This window comes from Stenella coeruleoalba, assembly GCF_951394435.1.
Source record: "Stenella coeruleoalba genome assembly, chromosome: 3".
Taxonomy (NCBI): domain Eukaryota; kingdom Metazoa; phylum Chordata; class Mammalia; order Artiodactyla; family Delphinidae; genus Stenella; species Stenella coeruleoalba.
The window spans coordinates 146,862,978-146,879,120 of NC_137148.1; the positions used below are offsets into that span (position 1 = coordinate 146,862,978).

General features: G+C 47.7%; 1 protein-coding gene across 1 annotated transcript in view; it reads left to right on the forward strand.

The window, feature by feature from the left end:
* Positions 1-1,745, forward strand: part of FGF18 (fibroblast growth factor 18) — a 34,762-nt gene extending 33,017 nt beyond the window's left edge. The window contains exon 5 of the mRNA XM_079917031.1: positions 813-1,745. Within this exon, the coding sequence (XP_079773157.1) occupies positions 813-1,079 (267 nt within the window). The 3' untranslated portion in view covers positions 1,080-1,745. The remainder of the gene's footprint in view (positions 1-812) is intronic.
* The last annotated feature ends 14,398 nt before the right edge of the window (positions 1,746-16,143 follow it).

A 16,143-nucleotide genomic window follows, 5' to 3' on the forward strand; every position in this document is an offset into this window, starting at 1 on the left:
CAAACAGTAAGATGTACCGCATCCCACATGTAATGGAATTTATATTTAACTATATAACAGTGGAGTTGATTGGCAGTTGAGTAGTTGGCTTCATCTCAGGTTTAGCGCACATCACTTGGGACTCCTTTCTGTTGCATGTGGTAGGACACTCTCAACTGTTTTTAAAGGACATGAGATATTGTTAGCCCACATAACAGTGAGGTAACTTGAACCCCAGATGCAGCTCGGTCCAGAAGCTAAAAGATGTGAGGAGGACGCGGTTTCTGTCATTCTCTTCCTCTCGGCTTTCCTTGCTCCAAGCTGGCTTTGTCGTCAGACAGAATTTCCCCTCATGGTGGTACAATGGCTGCCTTAGCTTCAGCATTACGTGTTTCCCAAGTGTAAATCGGCCTGTGATTTTTGGGGATTACGTACACAAGGGTCTCGAGGAACGCTGATTGGATGGCTCAGGCCACGTGCTGTGCTCTGCACTAGTCATGGGAAATAACGTTTTGAGTGGTCAGGTCTAGGTCTCTTGTTCTAGTAGAGCTGAGGCGGAAGCCCCTGGTTACAGTGCGGAGAGTGGAAGAGATGGATCCCTGAGTGGTAATGGGAGGATGTTACCTAACTGGTGAGCAGGGAAGGATGCAGGGGCTAGTATGACAAATCCATTCCATAGATCCAGGGAGTGAAATTGCTGAGGCCAAAGCTTGGGTCAGGCCCTCTCTACTCCACGACCCCAAGCCTTGGCCACCTGCTCATGCCCTCTCTACATAGCCCTGTCCCTTGTGCCCGCCCTCCCCCTTCTCACCTCCTCCTCTCTCTTCCCGCAGCCCGATGGCACCAGCAAAGAGTGTGTGTTCATCGAGAAGGTCCTGGAGAACAACTACACAGCCCTGATGTCGGCCAAGTACTCTGGCTGGTACGTGGGCTTCACCAAGAAGGGGCGGCCACGGAAGGGCCCCAAGACCCGGGAGAACCAGCAGGACGTCCACTTCATGAAGCGCTACCCCAAGGGACAGGCAGAGCTGCAGAAGCCCTTCAAGTACACCACAGTGACCAAGCGGTCCCGGCGGATCCGCCCCACACACCCCGGCTAGGCTGGCCCCCCTGTGGCCCCGCCAGGCTTCCCCAGCCCACACTCACACTCACAGAGAACTGCAATCAGAGGAATATTTTTACATGAAAAATAAGGAAGAATTTCTATTTTTGTATATTGTGTTTAAAAGAAGACAAAAAACTGAACCAAAATTCTTGGGGGAGGGGAGCGATAAGGATTTTATTGTTGACTTGAAACTCCCTATGACAAAAGACTCACACCAAGGGACTGTTGTCAACACACAGGTGCTTGTGTCTCTCTAGGAACAGACAACTCTAAACTTGTCCCCAGAGGAGGACTTGAATGAGGAAAACGACACTCTGAGAAACCAAAGTCCTTTTTCCCAAAGGTTCTGAAAGCAAAAAAAAAAAAAGAAAGAAAGACAAAAAAAAGACAAAAAAAGCAAAAAAAAAAAAAAAACAAAAAAGAGAGAGAGAAAAACAAAGAGAAAGTAGTATCCCCTCACCCCCAACATACTCCCCCCTCTTTCCCAATCCCCTGTCCCTGCCCCAGACTCCCAACAAAAATCGCTCTCTGGTTTGCAGTCATTTATTTATTGTCTGCTGCAAGCTGCCCTGAGACACCGCGCAGGGAAGGTGTGCCCCTCGGAATTCTCGGCGCCTCGACTTCCGACGACAGACGGCCTCGTCCAATCATGGTGACCCTGCATTGCTCACAGTTCTGGAGGATGCTGCTATCAACCTTCCATGACTCACGTGACCTAGTACACCAATGAATAAGGGAATATTTTAAAACCAGCTATATTATATATATTATATATATATAAGCTATTTATTTCACCTCTCTGTATATTGCAGTTTCATGAACCAAGTATTACTGCCTCAACAATTAAAAACAATCGACAAATTATTTAAAAAACCATGAGGCGAGTGGTGGCCGGGGGCAGGGCTCAGGTGCCCTTTGTGTTTCATTCTTCTCAGTCTGAGGTCATTGGGCTGAGAGCTGGGGCCTTGCTTATTCATTCATTCATTCACTCATTCATTCGACACGGGCTATGCTCCAGGCACTGTTGTAGGCGCTGAGAATGCAGCCTGAAACAAAGCAGATGGAAACCCTTGCCTCCAGAAAGATTAAATTCTAGCGAGTCATGATTCAGTGGTTTACTCAGTCATATGTTCACATGCATATGCTCTCACATACATTTACTCTGCACCTCCTATGTTCCAAGGCCTTTCAAGGCCCTGGGGACTTATCAAAGAACACAAGAAAAAAAAATCCCAGCCCGCAGGGAACTTCACTTATAGTAATTCTCTTGCTAGCAATGATTCTCTGCTTCATTCACTGACTTATTAGTGGAATCACTTATTCAACATATATTTATTTAGCCCTTACTAAATGCCAGGCACTCTTTTAGGTATTGAAAATTCATCAAAGAACAAAACAGACAAAAAAAAAATCATGCTTCATGGAATTTGCAGTCTAGGGATTACTGACTGAGTCATTTGTGGAGTTGACACCTGGGTTTTGCCAGGCACAGGCTGAAAAAGGCAGTGGTGGTCCCCACTCTCCTTCGGGTGGTGGAGGGGGTCAGAGGGCCCAGGTCAGGAGGGGACCTGGTGTTTCTCTCCTCAGACTTTCGCGGGCTGGAGCACGAGAAGTGTGTTTGGCATCGTGAACTTCCAGGGGCCTTTTCTCCTACGTCTTCTTTCCTAGGGCCTGCCCCAGGATGTGGAGGTGGAAAGCAGATCGGGCTTGAGGTTGATTGAGGCAAAGGTGCCTCTTATAAGGGTCCTGCTGTTGTCACCTGCCTCCCTTGAAAACGCCGCTTGCCAAGAATGGCCAGAAGAGGTCCCCCGTGAGGCCCTACGGAGAAGGAAGGGGCAGGCCTGGGGGGTGGCGTGGGGGACAGTAGCACCTTCTCTGCGGAGAGCTCCGGGACAGGGATGGAGCTTGGCTTCTTCCAAGCTCCCTCTATGACCCGCCTCTGTGCTCAGGCCAAGCACAATGCTTGGTTCTATCTTTCTTTATCCCTGGGCCGCATCCTGCGTCCTGTGTGTCTGTGGCTCGCCCTCCTGCCTGTCACATCACATCTCCTGAGGGCTTCGTGAAGCCCTTTCAGGTGCACAATCTCACTGTGACCTCCTGATCACTTGCGAAGAAGGTACTATCATTATCCCCATTTTATAGATGAGGAAAAGTTTGTCTGCTTCCCCGAGGTCATGGAAAAAGTGGTGGGGCCGGTATCCAAATCCTAGACCCTCTAGGACTGAAGTACCTGCCACTTGGTGAGTGCTTACTGGGTGTCAGACCCCCGCTATGTGCTTCATGTCCACCGCCCAGGCATCCAGCAAACATCCCTTGTGTGGGACAGAGTTTGACAGGTGAACAGACTGGGGCTCGGAGAGATCACTGACATGCCCAAGACCTCAGGGAGCGGGTGACTGAGTTTGAGATCCTTGGTGATAATAATTGTGGTTGTTATTTATTGGGCACCTATTATGTGCCAGTCCCTTTCACCCTCTATTATCTTATTGAAACAATAACCCTATGAGATGGATATGTACTATCTTTTGCATTGGAGGTTTCAGAGAAGTGAAATGACCTGCCCAAAGCAATCCAAGCTAGAAAATCGTGGCACCGGAGTTCAATCAACCAGTCATTCATTCATCTGATAAATATGTACTGTTTACTCTGTGCCAGATGCTGGAGATACCGCAGTGAGCTGAGCAGAGCCCTTGCCCTCATGGAGCTTACATTCCATTGGGGAAGATACAGTAAGCCAAATAAATATAAAATATGTCAGGTAGTGGTAAATCGTAAGGAAAAAGAAAATAGGGTGAGGGGTTAGAGGCGATGGGGCTACTATTTTAGACAGAACGGTCAGGGAAGGCTCTGGAGGGGGTACCCATGCAAACACTGAGGGGAAGAGCATTCCGGGCAGAGGGAAGAGAGAGTGCTAAGGCCTGGAAGCCTGTCAACGGAATAAGGAGGGCCCGGTGGGGCTACTGCAGAATGGACGAGGGAGGCTGAGTTTTGGAGGGGGCCAGACTTGAACTTTTTTATTTGGAGCGAGATGGGGAGCCACATGTGATGTGCCTTACACTTGAAAGGGACTCCTCTGGCTACTGCATGGAGAAGGGCGGGCAGACTCCAGCCTGGAGCTGCCTGAGGCCATAAGGACCCTGCCCTACCTCCCGCTGCTGGCTATGCCTGCCTCTTCCCCCCAGCACATCCTCAGGCCTCCATCCTCATCCCACAGGCTGCTGGTACCTCCCACACCCAACGCCTTGCCTTTGCTCCCTCTCAGGGGCCATGGGGCCCCTGATGATTTCCTTTCCTTGGCCCTCTAGAGCAGTGGTCCCCACCCTTTCTGGCACCAGGGACCGGTTTCATGGAAGACGATTGTTCTCATGGACCAGTGATGGGGGAGGGGGTATGGTTTGGGGATGATTCAAGTGCATTACATTTATTGTGCACTATATTTCTATTATTATTACATTATAATATACATTGAAATAATTATACAACTCACCATAATGCAGGATCGGTGGGAGCCCTGAGCTTGTACAACTAGATGGGCCCTTCTGGGGGTGATGGGAGACAGTGACACCCGAAGTGTGTTGCTTACGTCCAGTCTACTCTGTAAGATGCAGCTTAACTGTCACTTGCCACTCACTGATAGGGTTTTGATATGCCTGCAAGCAATTGATTGATTATGGTCTCTGTGCAGTCAAACCTCTCTGCTGATGATAATGTGTATTTGCAGCCGCTCCCCAGCACTTGCGTCACCGCCTTGGCTCCACCTCAGATCATCAGGCATTAGATTCTCACAAGGAGTGTGCAACCTAAATCCCTCGCGTGTGCAGTTCAGAGTAGGGTTGGCGCTCCTATGAGAATCTAATGCCGCTGCTGATCTGACGGGAGGCAGAGCTCAGGCGGTAATGTGAGCGATGGGGAGCGGCTGTAAATACAGAGGAAGCTTCACTCACTCGCCTGCCGCTCACCTCGTGCTCTGAGGCCCAGTTCCTAACACTCCATGGATCGCTACTGGTCCATGGCCTGGGGTTTGGAGAGCCCTGACGTAGAGACTTGCTGCGTGCCCTGGAGCGAGTCACCTCCCCTCTCGGGGTCTGACTTTGGAAGATGGGGACAGAGCTTTCTGGATATTTCCTGAGCTATGAGAAATATGTTAATGATAAGTGCAGTGGACTGGCAAGAAGATTTCTCAGCCAAGGATGATGTCTTAGGATGCTTGCTTAAGGGAAGAACTGAATGAGTGTTTCCACAGTCCAACTGAGTAGAGCCCCAGTAATAACAGCCATCGCTTTTGAAACACCTACTATGTACCAAGCATGATCTTATTGAATCCACCCAAGCAGCCTTTGGGGTGGGCATTTTAATTTTTTAAAATTATTGTTTATTTATTTTTGCCACGCTGCGTGGCTTGCAGGGTGTGGGATCTTAGTTCCCCAACCGGGGATGGAACCCCAGCCCTTGGCAATGAAATTGTGGAGTCCTAACCAATGAACAGCGAGGGAATTCCCTGGGGTGGGCATTTTTAGCTTCACTTTATAGAGCAGGCTCAGAGAGGTGAAGTCACTTGCCTGAGGTCACATAGATAGTCAGTAGAGGAGCTGGGATTTGAACCCAAGTCCGTCTGTTCCTAGAGCTATGGCTTGACGCCAGCCTGGATGCTTGGAGCACTCAGCATCTGTCCAGAGTTTCAGTCTTTCCCCCTAGCCCCCTGATCCTGCCTCTATGTCCATCATCTCCCATCCCCCCTCCCCCCGCTCCCCGGAGGAAGGAGGCAGATATAAACCACATTTTCAGGTGCCTAATTTTGGCCCATCCCTGACCCTCTGGATCCTCCCCAAGATATCAGTGTCCCAGAGGTCACAGATATCTGGGACCTAAGGTACCTGAGTTTGTTTTTCTCTTGGCCACTTGGCCAGCTGTATGACACTGGGCACATCGTGTCTTTTCTGTGAGGCAATATCCTTCATTAATCCAACTGTTTTTACGTTGCAGGGCACATGTAATGTTCAAAAGAGATAGGAGAGCAAATTATTGGGGATTATTCCTGCCTAGTAAGAGCTGGAAGGCACCCATGCAAGTATTTTATCCTCAGTCTTTTCTCTCCACCTCCCTTCAACTTTTTTTTTTTTTTTTTTTTGTCCGTGGCCCCAGCAGCATGCGGGACCTTAGTTCCCTGACCAGGGATCAAACCCATGGCCCCTGCAGTGGAAGCGCAGAGTCTTAACCACTGGACCACCAGGGAAGTCCCAACCTCATCACTTTAGAGAGGAAGGAACCACGACTCAGACCGGGGAAGTTACTCACTCCAGGGCACCCAGCAAGTTAATGACAGAGCCCATTAGATGACCAATGAATAGAGATGATGCTGATAATAAAACAGCAGGGTATATAGCAAAGGGAGGTGAGTCAGTGCTCTTCCAGGGAGGTCAAGGGTCAGAGGGCCCCTTCAGTGGCCAGCCAGGTCCCTCTTAGCATCCTTCCAAAATTTGCTTCTCTGACCCAAAAAAGTAGAGGACGGAAGGAGACGGTTGAGGTCTCTTGATCCCAGACCCTCACCCTCTTGCCCCTCACCCCTACTCTGTGCTCTGTGCCAGAAGTGACTAAAGATGGACCCTTGCCTAGCATTTCAAGGGGCCAGTAAGCAAGAAGAGTAGGATCTGTCCCCACATCGGGAGAGAAGTGGGTTTGGGGACGAGAGCGAGCTTTCTACCTACCCACCCCACCCTTGGGCATTGTTTGGATTTAGTCTCCTCCCTCTATGGCCACCCCTCCCCTGACCACTGGCGTAGGAGAGGGAAGTGACATCTATCAGGCACCTATTCTAGACCGACCCTTATGATCACAGTGATGGACACACACCTTGTTCAGGATGGTTCCTGGTGCAGAGTAAGCTCTTGGTGGTACCTTAGCTATTACTATCATAACATTTGATTGGCACAAGGACATTGCAAGATAGGTGTTAGAAGGCCCATTTTGTAGATAGGGAAACTGAGACCCACAGAAGGATGCAACTGGCCGTAGGTTTCATGATAGAAAGTGACAGAGCCGGATTTGAATCCAGGCTTCCCTGTTTCTCCTTTCCACTTCCCCACCATTCCTCCTCGTCCCTGTTTTGTTGGGGTTGGAGAGGGGAATAAAGCACCAAAGTTTGGGGCAAGAGAAGTAGAGTGTCCCTACTGGGTGGGTGGGGAGGACATGACAACAAGGAGAGGCTGGGTCTGGGGGTTTTCCTACCAACCAGGTAAACTGAGGGGCGGGGCAGGGGGTATAGCCCCAGGCTGAGTGTGGGAATGAAATGCTCTCCTGGCTGCCTGCCCAGCTGGAGCCTAACAAGACTGGGCTGGGATGCTCGGGGCTTGAAAGCCTCATAAATGGGCAGAGGCCTCCCTCCACAGCCCCAGGATTGGGGCTTCCAAAGAAACAGTAGTGAATTAAGTGCTAAAGATGTGAAGGCTGCCCCCCCAACCATGCAATTAGGTAGCGGGTCTGTTACAAACATTAGGTGGGGAGTTGGGGACCAGATGGTGGCGAGGCTCACCCTTGCTATCCTGTCTGGAACTGCCTGGCCCCCTGGCTGAGGTCTCCAGCTCTGGCAAGGAGAGAAGACGGCGGGAAGCCCCGGTGCGTGGACCCCTGCAGAGCAGGCCGTTAATGAACCAGGCATTCCTCCCGTCCCTTGGGCGGCTTCACGGACCTATTTAGCACTTGCTAGAATTTCTGCCCAGCTCCTCCACTTGTGGAAGGAGAAAGTCTTTGAATGTTCCGATCTGCTGGACTGACCACTGCAGCTGCAGGACCTGTTGTGGCCCCTAGGGTGGGTCAGAGGTGCTGACTCATTTTAAAAGACTGTCAGACTGAAATTTCATTTACCTAAGCCAGGCAGGGCTAACTGTCACCTACCGAGCACCAGCTCTGTGTGGGCATTTTATCCAGTTCTCTTTTTTAAGTCTCACCATAATCCTCGGAGGTAGTTATTTTTATCTGCTTCCTACCAACTGAGGAAACTGAGGCTCCAAAAAGGTCAAGGTCAAGTAGGTCAAGGCTTGGTTAAAGTCATCCATCAGACTCCTGGAATCTTGCACATGACTCTTATTACCACAAAGCAGCCCCCCAGGGAGTTGGTCTTAACCTGTTCTAGCCAAGGACAGAGGATCAAAGAGGCAAAGTGATATGCTCAAAATCACTCAGTTAGTAAGCAGTGAAGCCAGGATTTGAAACTAGGTCCATCGGGTTTGAGAATCTTACCTCTCTACTCCTGCCAAATCTCCACTTCTGTCTCTGTTTCTGGGTTCTTTGGCTACAATGGACAGAAACACATGAAATCTGACTTAAGCTTATAAGGAAATGTATTGGCTTGTAGAACAGAAAAGTACATAGGCACTGGCTTCAGGCAAAGCTGGATCCAGGTGCCCAGGCTCCTCTCCCAGTTTCTGCTACATTGGCTTCATTCTCAGGAAGATTTTCCCTGTAGCTCCTTACATCTTACTGACTTAATAACTTCAGAGAAAACGGAACATACCTTTTTCAGAGGCTTCAGTAAAAGTCCCAGGGCTGATTCTGATTGGATCAGTTCTCTCTATTCTTGAGCCAATCACCGTGATCAGGGAGACAGAATCTTTCAGTGACAAGACCTACGTCATGGGCAAGTCCTCCTTGGAGCTGGAGTTGGGGGGCGACCATTGGCCAGTTCCACCAACTGTAAGGTCTGAAAGGGGCACAGGGGTGGTTTCCCAAAGGAATATGGAAGTGTTATTACCAGAATAAAGGGGCAAAAGCAATAGAAGTCTGCTCCAGTGTTCTCCACTTGGGTGTGCATCAGAAGCTCCAGAAGGGCTTGTTAACACACAGACTGCCAGGCTTCAGCCCTACACGTTCTGCTTCGATAGGTCTGGGGAGGGCCCAAGAATGTGCAAGTTCCCAGTGGATACTGCTGCTGCTGCTCTGGGGGCCACACTTAGAGAACCACTGATCTGTACCTTTCTCTTACCCTCATTGTTTTCTCCCTCATCTTGTCCTACCGTGTAAGGGCATCTGTACCCATCCAGGACCTTCAGACTGGGGATATATATACCTTGTGCTATGTGAGGTCTTTCTGAGAGGCCCATGGGTACAATAATCTTATAGGAATCAGGAATTGATGGACAGATCCTCAGCTTTCCTGAGTACTCTTTCCTAAACTGATCTGCTAGAGAACTTCCCTATGGTCCCTGGCTCCTTTCCTGCCGCACATTCCACAGTCCCTCCTCCAATGTACAGCAGAGAGGTACGCCTCTTGCCCTCCCTGCATCTCACTGCAGGCATTGCCTGGGATGTAGAAAACTCTAGCTCATGGAATGAAGGGATGATATCAGTGTGGGGAGCTCCCTTTAATCATGGCGCCATGAATCTACCATAAGGCCTCAGGCTTTCCCTTGTCTTGATATCGATCTGTTCTGTAAGGGCAAAATGTGGATCCTGTTTTGGTCCAGGTGGGGTTATTCTGAATTCAGGTGCTGTGGGAGTATTGGCAATTTTTCTTTAATTACCTCGTCTCTTTGATTCATTCCCCCAATGTTACCTGGAATGCATTCACTACTAAGGGATGGTCTTATGAAAACAAAAGAAGTATCAATGGTGGGAGTAATTTATTTTATTTGGGGGACACAAACATGGCTAAATTCCATGCTTTACCTATCCATCTGTCTACCTACCTACCTACCTACCTATCAAACCATCTTGGAATGATGATATTCAAGATTTTGAAAATGCATTCTTTGAAATACCAGTCTGGGTCCTGCTGCACTGTCACCATCCTCTGAGATGAGAAAGAGCCTGGTGTGTTTCTCATCCATCCATTCCTTGGTCCATGTCTCTGTGGAATATTTTGCCCAGTTTCAAGAAGGAGGAGATGAAACCTTCCAAAATTACTTCCTACACGTCATATTTGAGTAAAAGATCTTGTAGCAGAGGAAAGTTAGTGTATTATCTTTTCTTGAACATTTATTAAGACTTGCAGGGGAAATACTTTCATTTAACTTTTGCCAAAAGATGACTGGCTACCCTAAATTCACATTCATTTTTCACTTGGGTGGAAATCTCTTATATGCTGTCACTTATCACTGCTCATTTATTCATTCTTATTGTGTATTTATTAGAATTAGATGAACTTAATTGTGAATGGCATGGTTTCTACTGAAAAGATATTCTCTTCAAAATTATTTAAGGCGGTTCATGAGAAAAAAGTGTGAAGACCCCAGTCTGGTTCAATTCGGGCATCCGTACACTCTACAGTCAGGCACAGATACACAATCAGAAAACATTCCCCAGGGCACTGGCTGCTTGCCTGCCTTCCGCAGCTGGGACCACAGAGGTACCTCAACTTGGTCTCATGGGGAGACCCCAAGAGGCAGCCCTTGGGGAGCTCGCACAAAGTTGAACGTTGTGAACAGATGGACTATAAGACAGTAAGAGAAGAGCATGTAGATAGGAGCCCCCAAACTCTGGATGCACAGAGGACTAACTGGGAAAAAGGTGAGGGGTCAGGAGACTTAGGAAGGCTGAATGAAATTTAACTGCAAGGAGAAATCGGGGAAGGGCAGTCCAGGCAGAAGGAACAGCAAGGAGAAGGTGGAAAGAAGCAAAAATATATGAAGATTTACAGAATATGGCAGGGCAGGAGCTAGGAAGCGCAAGGTGGAGCGATGGGAGATGCAGCTGGGATGGGAGAGAGAGAGAGACAGTCAAGGCTGTGGCTTTCATAGCCCCTATTTTTGCATGCCACTCCTGCATGGTGCACATATGTCCAAGTTCACACGCACCCTGCTCTGCACACACAGGAACAGTCGGTCACACTCTGACGCTCAGTCAAGTGTACACACCAGCACTAAGATAGCGCAGGGTCATGCCTCCCTCCTGCCCTCTTTTCCCCTTCTTTCCTGCCTGTAACATTTTCTGAGTGCCCACTCTATGCTGGATTCCTTGGAGATAAAGCAGTAAATCTCTGCAATCTCTGCCTCCCAGAGGCTTACTGAGGTGACAGACAGTTAAAAATGACCACACACTGTGATTAGTGACACAGTGGGCCAGGATAGTACAAAGGGGGAGTCAGTGAGGACTTCCTGGAGGAAGGGTCCTGGAAGCTGAGAGCTGAAAGAATGAGGAAGCATTGGCAAGAATAGAAGTGGGTGGGAGGGGTGAAACATTCTAGGTAGAAGAAGCAGCATTTGCAAAGACCTGGCTAAGAGAGCACAGCCTCCAGGAAAACACAGAAAGGAGGCCAGGGGAGGATTTATGATTTCAACACAAGAGTGGCAACTTGGTTGGCAAAAATGGGGGAGGGGATGTTACTAGAGGACTCTCCTCGGGTTTCTGTTTTGTTGGGGAGGCTGGGGCTTGGGCTGATGGACAAGAATGATGTTCGTGGGTACCACACCTTCCTCAGGCACCTCTGGGGACTGCTTTCGAGTCAGATGTGGCTCCGTTCCTCAGAGGGTCATGGCCTGCGTCAGTGGTTCCCAACCGGGGTGACTTCAGGACACTCGGCGGTGTGTGGGGATGTTTTGGTTGTCACAACTGGGGGGCAGCTACTGGCGTCTAGTAGGTAGAGTCTGGGGATGCTGCTAAACATCATACCATGTACAGAACAGGCCCTATCACAAAGAATTATTTGGTCCAAAGTGTCAATTGTGCTGAGGCTGGAAAACCTTGGCCCAGATCCATTTTTCAGGAGAGCGGCAAAATGGTGATTCTCTACTTCTATCATTTCTTCTGCAGTGATTGACTGGGATTCTTCTGTAAACAAGAACTCTTCCCCATCAACTATTCAGTTACCCCAAGAGGTAATTCACACAGGAAAGACAAGTACTTGATTCTTTATTTACCAGTTTTCAGAATAATTCATCAACTAGCATTCTCCAAAGATGACCAATGCACTTTTTTAGTATCTCCATGAGAATTTTAAGGAACTTAATGTCTTGCAATCCATAGACGTGATTAATCTTTGTGAAGGTCAGATTCCTCCATCTTTGGCCAGTGAGGACTCCTTAGGTTGGCCCTTGCGTCCTTTTGTCACTGCCCTAGTGTTCTGATAGCTTCTTTGCTTCCTGGTGTGACAAGTTGTCCCTGGTTCATCTTGTACGTTTTAAAGCTCTTGGCACAGTGCCTGGGACATAATGAGTGCTCATCTAATGCTGTGATTATTGTGAGGCCAGAAATCAGCTCCTCCAAGTTGCTTTCCCTCAACCCCCAGGGCATTCTGACACTTGCTTTCTGTACCTCCAGACGGTCTGGGGCAGGTCCTGAGAGTAATGAAGGTTCAGGTTAGCCAGAGAGGGCTGCAAACAGTGGCTCTGTTGGACAGAGGGACCTGCCAGCCAAGAGTGCACGTCTATTAGAAGCCAGGGTAAGCCAGCAGAAGAGAGGGGCAAATTAGCTAATTCAGGAGTCAAGGCCTTGCTTTTGTCTTCACTGTCAGTTTTAATCCTGCAATAACCTTTGACCTAAGCCTTGGGGCAATTAGTACCTGCAAGTGAAGTAGTGGTGGGTTTGAACTTCTGCCTTCCTCCCGGGCTAAGTCAATACCTTTGTATTCTATTACATGTAATTGAGGCAAAAGGGTTTATTTAAGCTAACAAATGATTATTTCCCACAATAGAACCTCCATCCCAGTTAGCGAATTGGCTCTTCCAGGCATCCTATGTTTTGTCTGCAACCAAAGCCTGTATTTCACTGACTGCTTTGTCCTCTTTTCTCCTTTTTCCTTGCTTCTCTCTCCTACCCCTCCCCTTTGCCCTCACAATTCAATGTAACTGGCATTCACACTGAGCCTCCCCTGTTAGGTTTAGGCATTAGGCAGGCCAGGCCCTTAGATCCCAGTACAATTCTGGGCCACCCCAGAAGGATCTCACAGCCTAGTGACAAAGACAGACACATAAACAGATAAATTATAAATTATACTGTGGTGTGATAAGTGCAAAGTAATTCAACAAGTCTAGACAAAGAATTTGATAGATGGTGTGGAGGAGTCTTTGTGCAGAATCTAGAAGGGAGACAAGACTGGAGACATTTGAACCATTAGACGTGAGGCTTCCATGGACCAAAGAGGGATTTTATCCAAGTGACTTGAGGGTAGTTATTTAAAAGAATGTGGCAGTACAGAACACAGATTTTGTTCGGGTTCCCTGCTTCTCTATGGTGTCATGTACTTTAGAGAAGGCTTGTGCCAATCTCATCCTCGGGGTGAGTCTTGATTCATCAAAGCCCGTCATGCTAACTGCACTTCTCTTGCCAGTGATTGGCTTAAGACAGGTGCATATGACTCTATTCTGGCCAATGAGCTATGAGGGGAAGTCTGGGGTGGTGGTGGTGGGGGCATGTTTCTGTGGAAGTTTCTTAACCCTTAAAAACAGACACAAGGAAATTATGATCACTTCTCTGAGTCTGGATTTTGGTGAGGATGTGATGGCTGGAGCTGTTGTAGCCTTCTTGCAACCATGAGGAGAACCAGCTGTTATACTGAGGGTGGTAGAGAAAAGAGAAGGCAGGAACCTGGGTCCTTGATGCCATTGTTCAGCTACTGAATAAAGCAACATGGGTCCTTCCTGCCTTGAGACTTCTCACTGTCTGAGATAACAAAATGTTCTTGTATGTAAGTCTGTTTCAGTCGGGTTTTCTGTTACGTGTTGCTGAAAGCTTCCCAACTAATAATACAGAAAAGGAGATAGAATTTGAAGAATGAGTCATGAGAAAGAAAAGAGCATTTCGGGAAGGGGATACAGCCCAGACAAAGGTGCTGAGACAATAGGAAATGTACATTTTAAGTGCATGGAGCCTTAGTTCTGAGAGGTGAGGTCAGATAGGCTTCAGCCAGGTTAGGCAGCGTCCCATTCCCCCTCTCTCTGCCTCCCTCTTTTCCTCCATTCCTCCTGAGTGGTTCCTCCTCTTCAGCCAGTCTCCTCTCCAAAGATACACGGGAGGGAGATGCAGGTAGCAGCAATCTTAGCCTAGATATAAAGTGTTTACTGAGTATTCACTCTGTGCTAGGCCTTGTGCTGGGCTGAAATGGTCCCTCTGAACAGATTGCCTAGTCCAGGGACAGAGACAAAAACGTAAACCTATGTTTCTAAACATGTGATCAGTTTTAGATTGGTTCATGGGCTAATATTTTTTTTTATTTGAACAGTTATGAATTTATTTTAATGATCAATTTCTATACATGGCAGAAATATACATTTTCCTTTCAGATATGTTAAAACAAAGGAAAAAAAGGGTCAATTTAAGGAAAACTAGTTGGTAATGTTACAGGCAGTATGGGAATGTGGTAAAACTTGTGCAATGAGAATTGAATAACATGTACATGCACACGTGTGCATGTGCGTGTGTGTTAGTCTGCTCAGTTTTGTTTTTTCTAGTCATTTGAGAATAGACTTCTGTTCTTTCAGGAACTTCTGTGTTTTATGTGGTTTCACTGGGAGATGCCATGTACATATATGACTATTCCTACTCCCACCATATTCAATTGGCCCAGGATTTTCTCTCAGGATTTGTCAAACCATGAAAATTCTCTTTCTAGTGGCAGAAGCTACGAGACATGAGACTTAGGAACTGTTGGCCTGTTCCTTGCCCTACCAAGGACCCTGACCTGGAGTGAGGGAGGAAGGAAGGAAAAGAGAAGGAGAAACAGAAGATACAATTCATTCTTGTTATTCATGGTAGTTATGTTCTATAAAGTGACCACAAACTGAACTAGTGAATATCCAACCATTGCTCCTAGCGGAAATACAGGGTAGGTTCCTGTGAGCCCCTGGTCACAACATTTTCATCAACTGATCAGTGTATAACTTTGTTTTACTTGTGTTCCTGTTTAAAGACACCTTATTTAACATACATTGTTGATTCATTACCATTAAACTCACAGCCAGCAGCGCTGTAACTCACTCCTGAACGAACCTTATCTAACACACATGTTTTCTCCGTAAGTCACATCACAGCCTTCTTGCACTTAGGAGCACGAGACAGCACCTCAGCGCTATGCTTGGGGGGTCGTTTTCAACAGTGAAATCACCAACAAAAAGCACTAAAATGAGAAAAAATATGGCATTAAATAGACTTACAAAAAGGACACTTTTTCATAACATGGGAGCTGAGACCAGAAAACAGAGTGTCTCCTAGTTTGACCTTAGCTGGGAACATGTGTGTCGGATGACTCAAGTTTTTCTCCACTCTGTGAATGTCCACAAATGACTGTGAAAATGCCACAAATATTGATCTAGGGTTTGCAAATAAATTTTAGCAAGTAGACAAATTTACAAATACAGAATCCATGAAAAATGAGAATTGATTATGAGAGAGAGAGGGAGAGAGTGCTTGCTCAGCTCTGCTGGAATTTGAGTCACTGGCTCTAGCTACTTCCCTGCCCTTTTTTTTTTTTTTGAATTTTTTTTAAATTTATTTTTTGGCTGTGTTGGGTCTTCATTGCTGTGCACAGGCTTTCTCTAGTTGCAGTGAGCAGGGGCTACTCTTCGTTGCGGTGCACAGGCTTCTCATTGCAGTGGCTTCTCTTGTTGCGGAGCACGGGCTCTAGGCATGAGGTGGGCTTCAGTAGTTGCAGCGCTCGGGCTCGGTAGTTGCAGCATGTGGGTTCAGTAGTTGTGGCTCATGGGCTCCAGAGCGCAGGCTCAGTAGCTGCGGTGCACAGGCTTTGTTGCTCCGTGGCACATGGGATCTTCCCAGACCAGGAATCAAACCTGTGTCCCCTGCATTGGTAGGTGGATTCTTAACCACTGAGCCACCAGGGAAGTCCCATTCCCTGCCCTTCTTATGGCTTGAATGTTCAATTTTGTTTGATTGTATGAGATATTTCAAGGTCCTTTCTACACCCCACCCCTTTTTGTTTTACCCTAAGCTGATTCAGTTGGTGTTCTGTTGCTTGCAACCAAGAGTTCAGACTTAGTATATAAAGCCCTTGGCACATAGTAGGCCCTCAGTGAATGTGGGTCCCTTCCCTCATAGAATGCAGGGTTGGCTAAAGGTAACCAATGAACGTGTGTCCTAGGGAGAGACAGTGGTTAAGAAAAAAGGGCTTTATAATA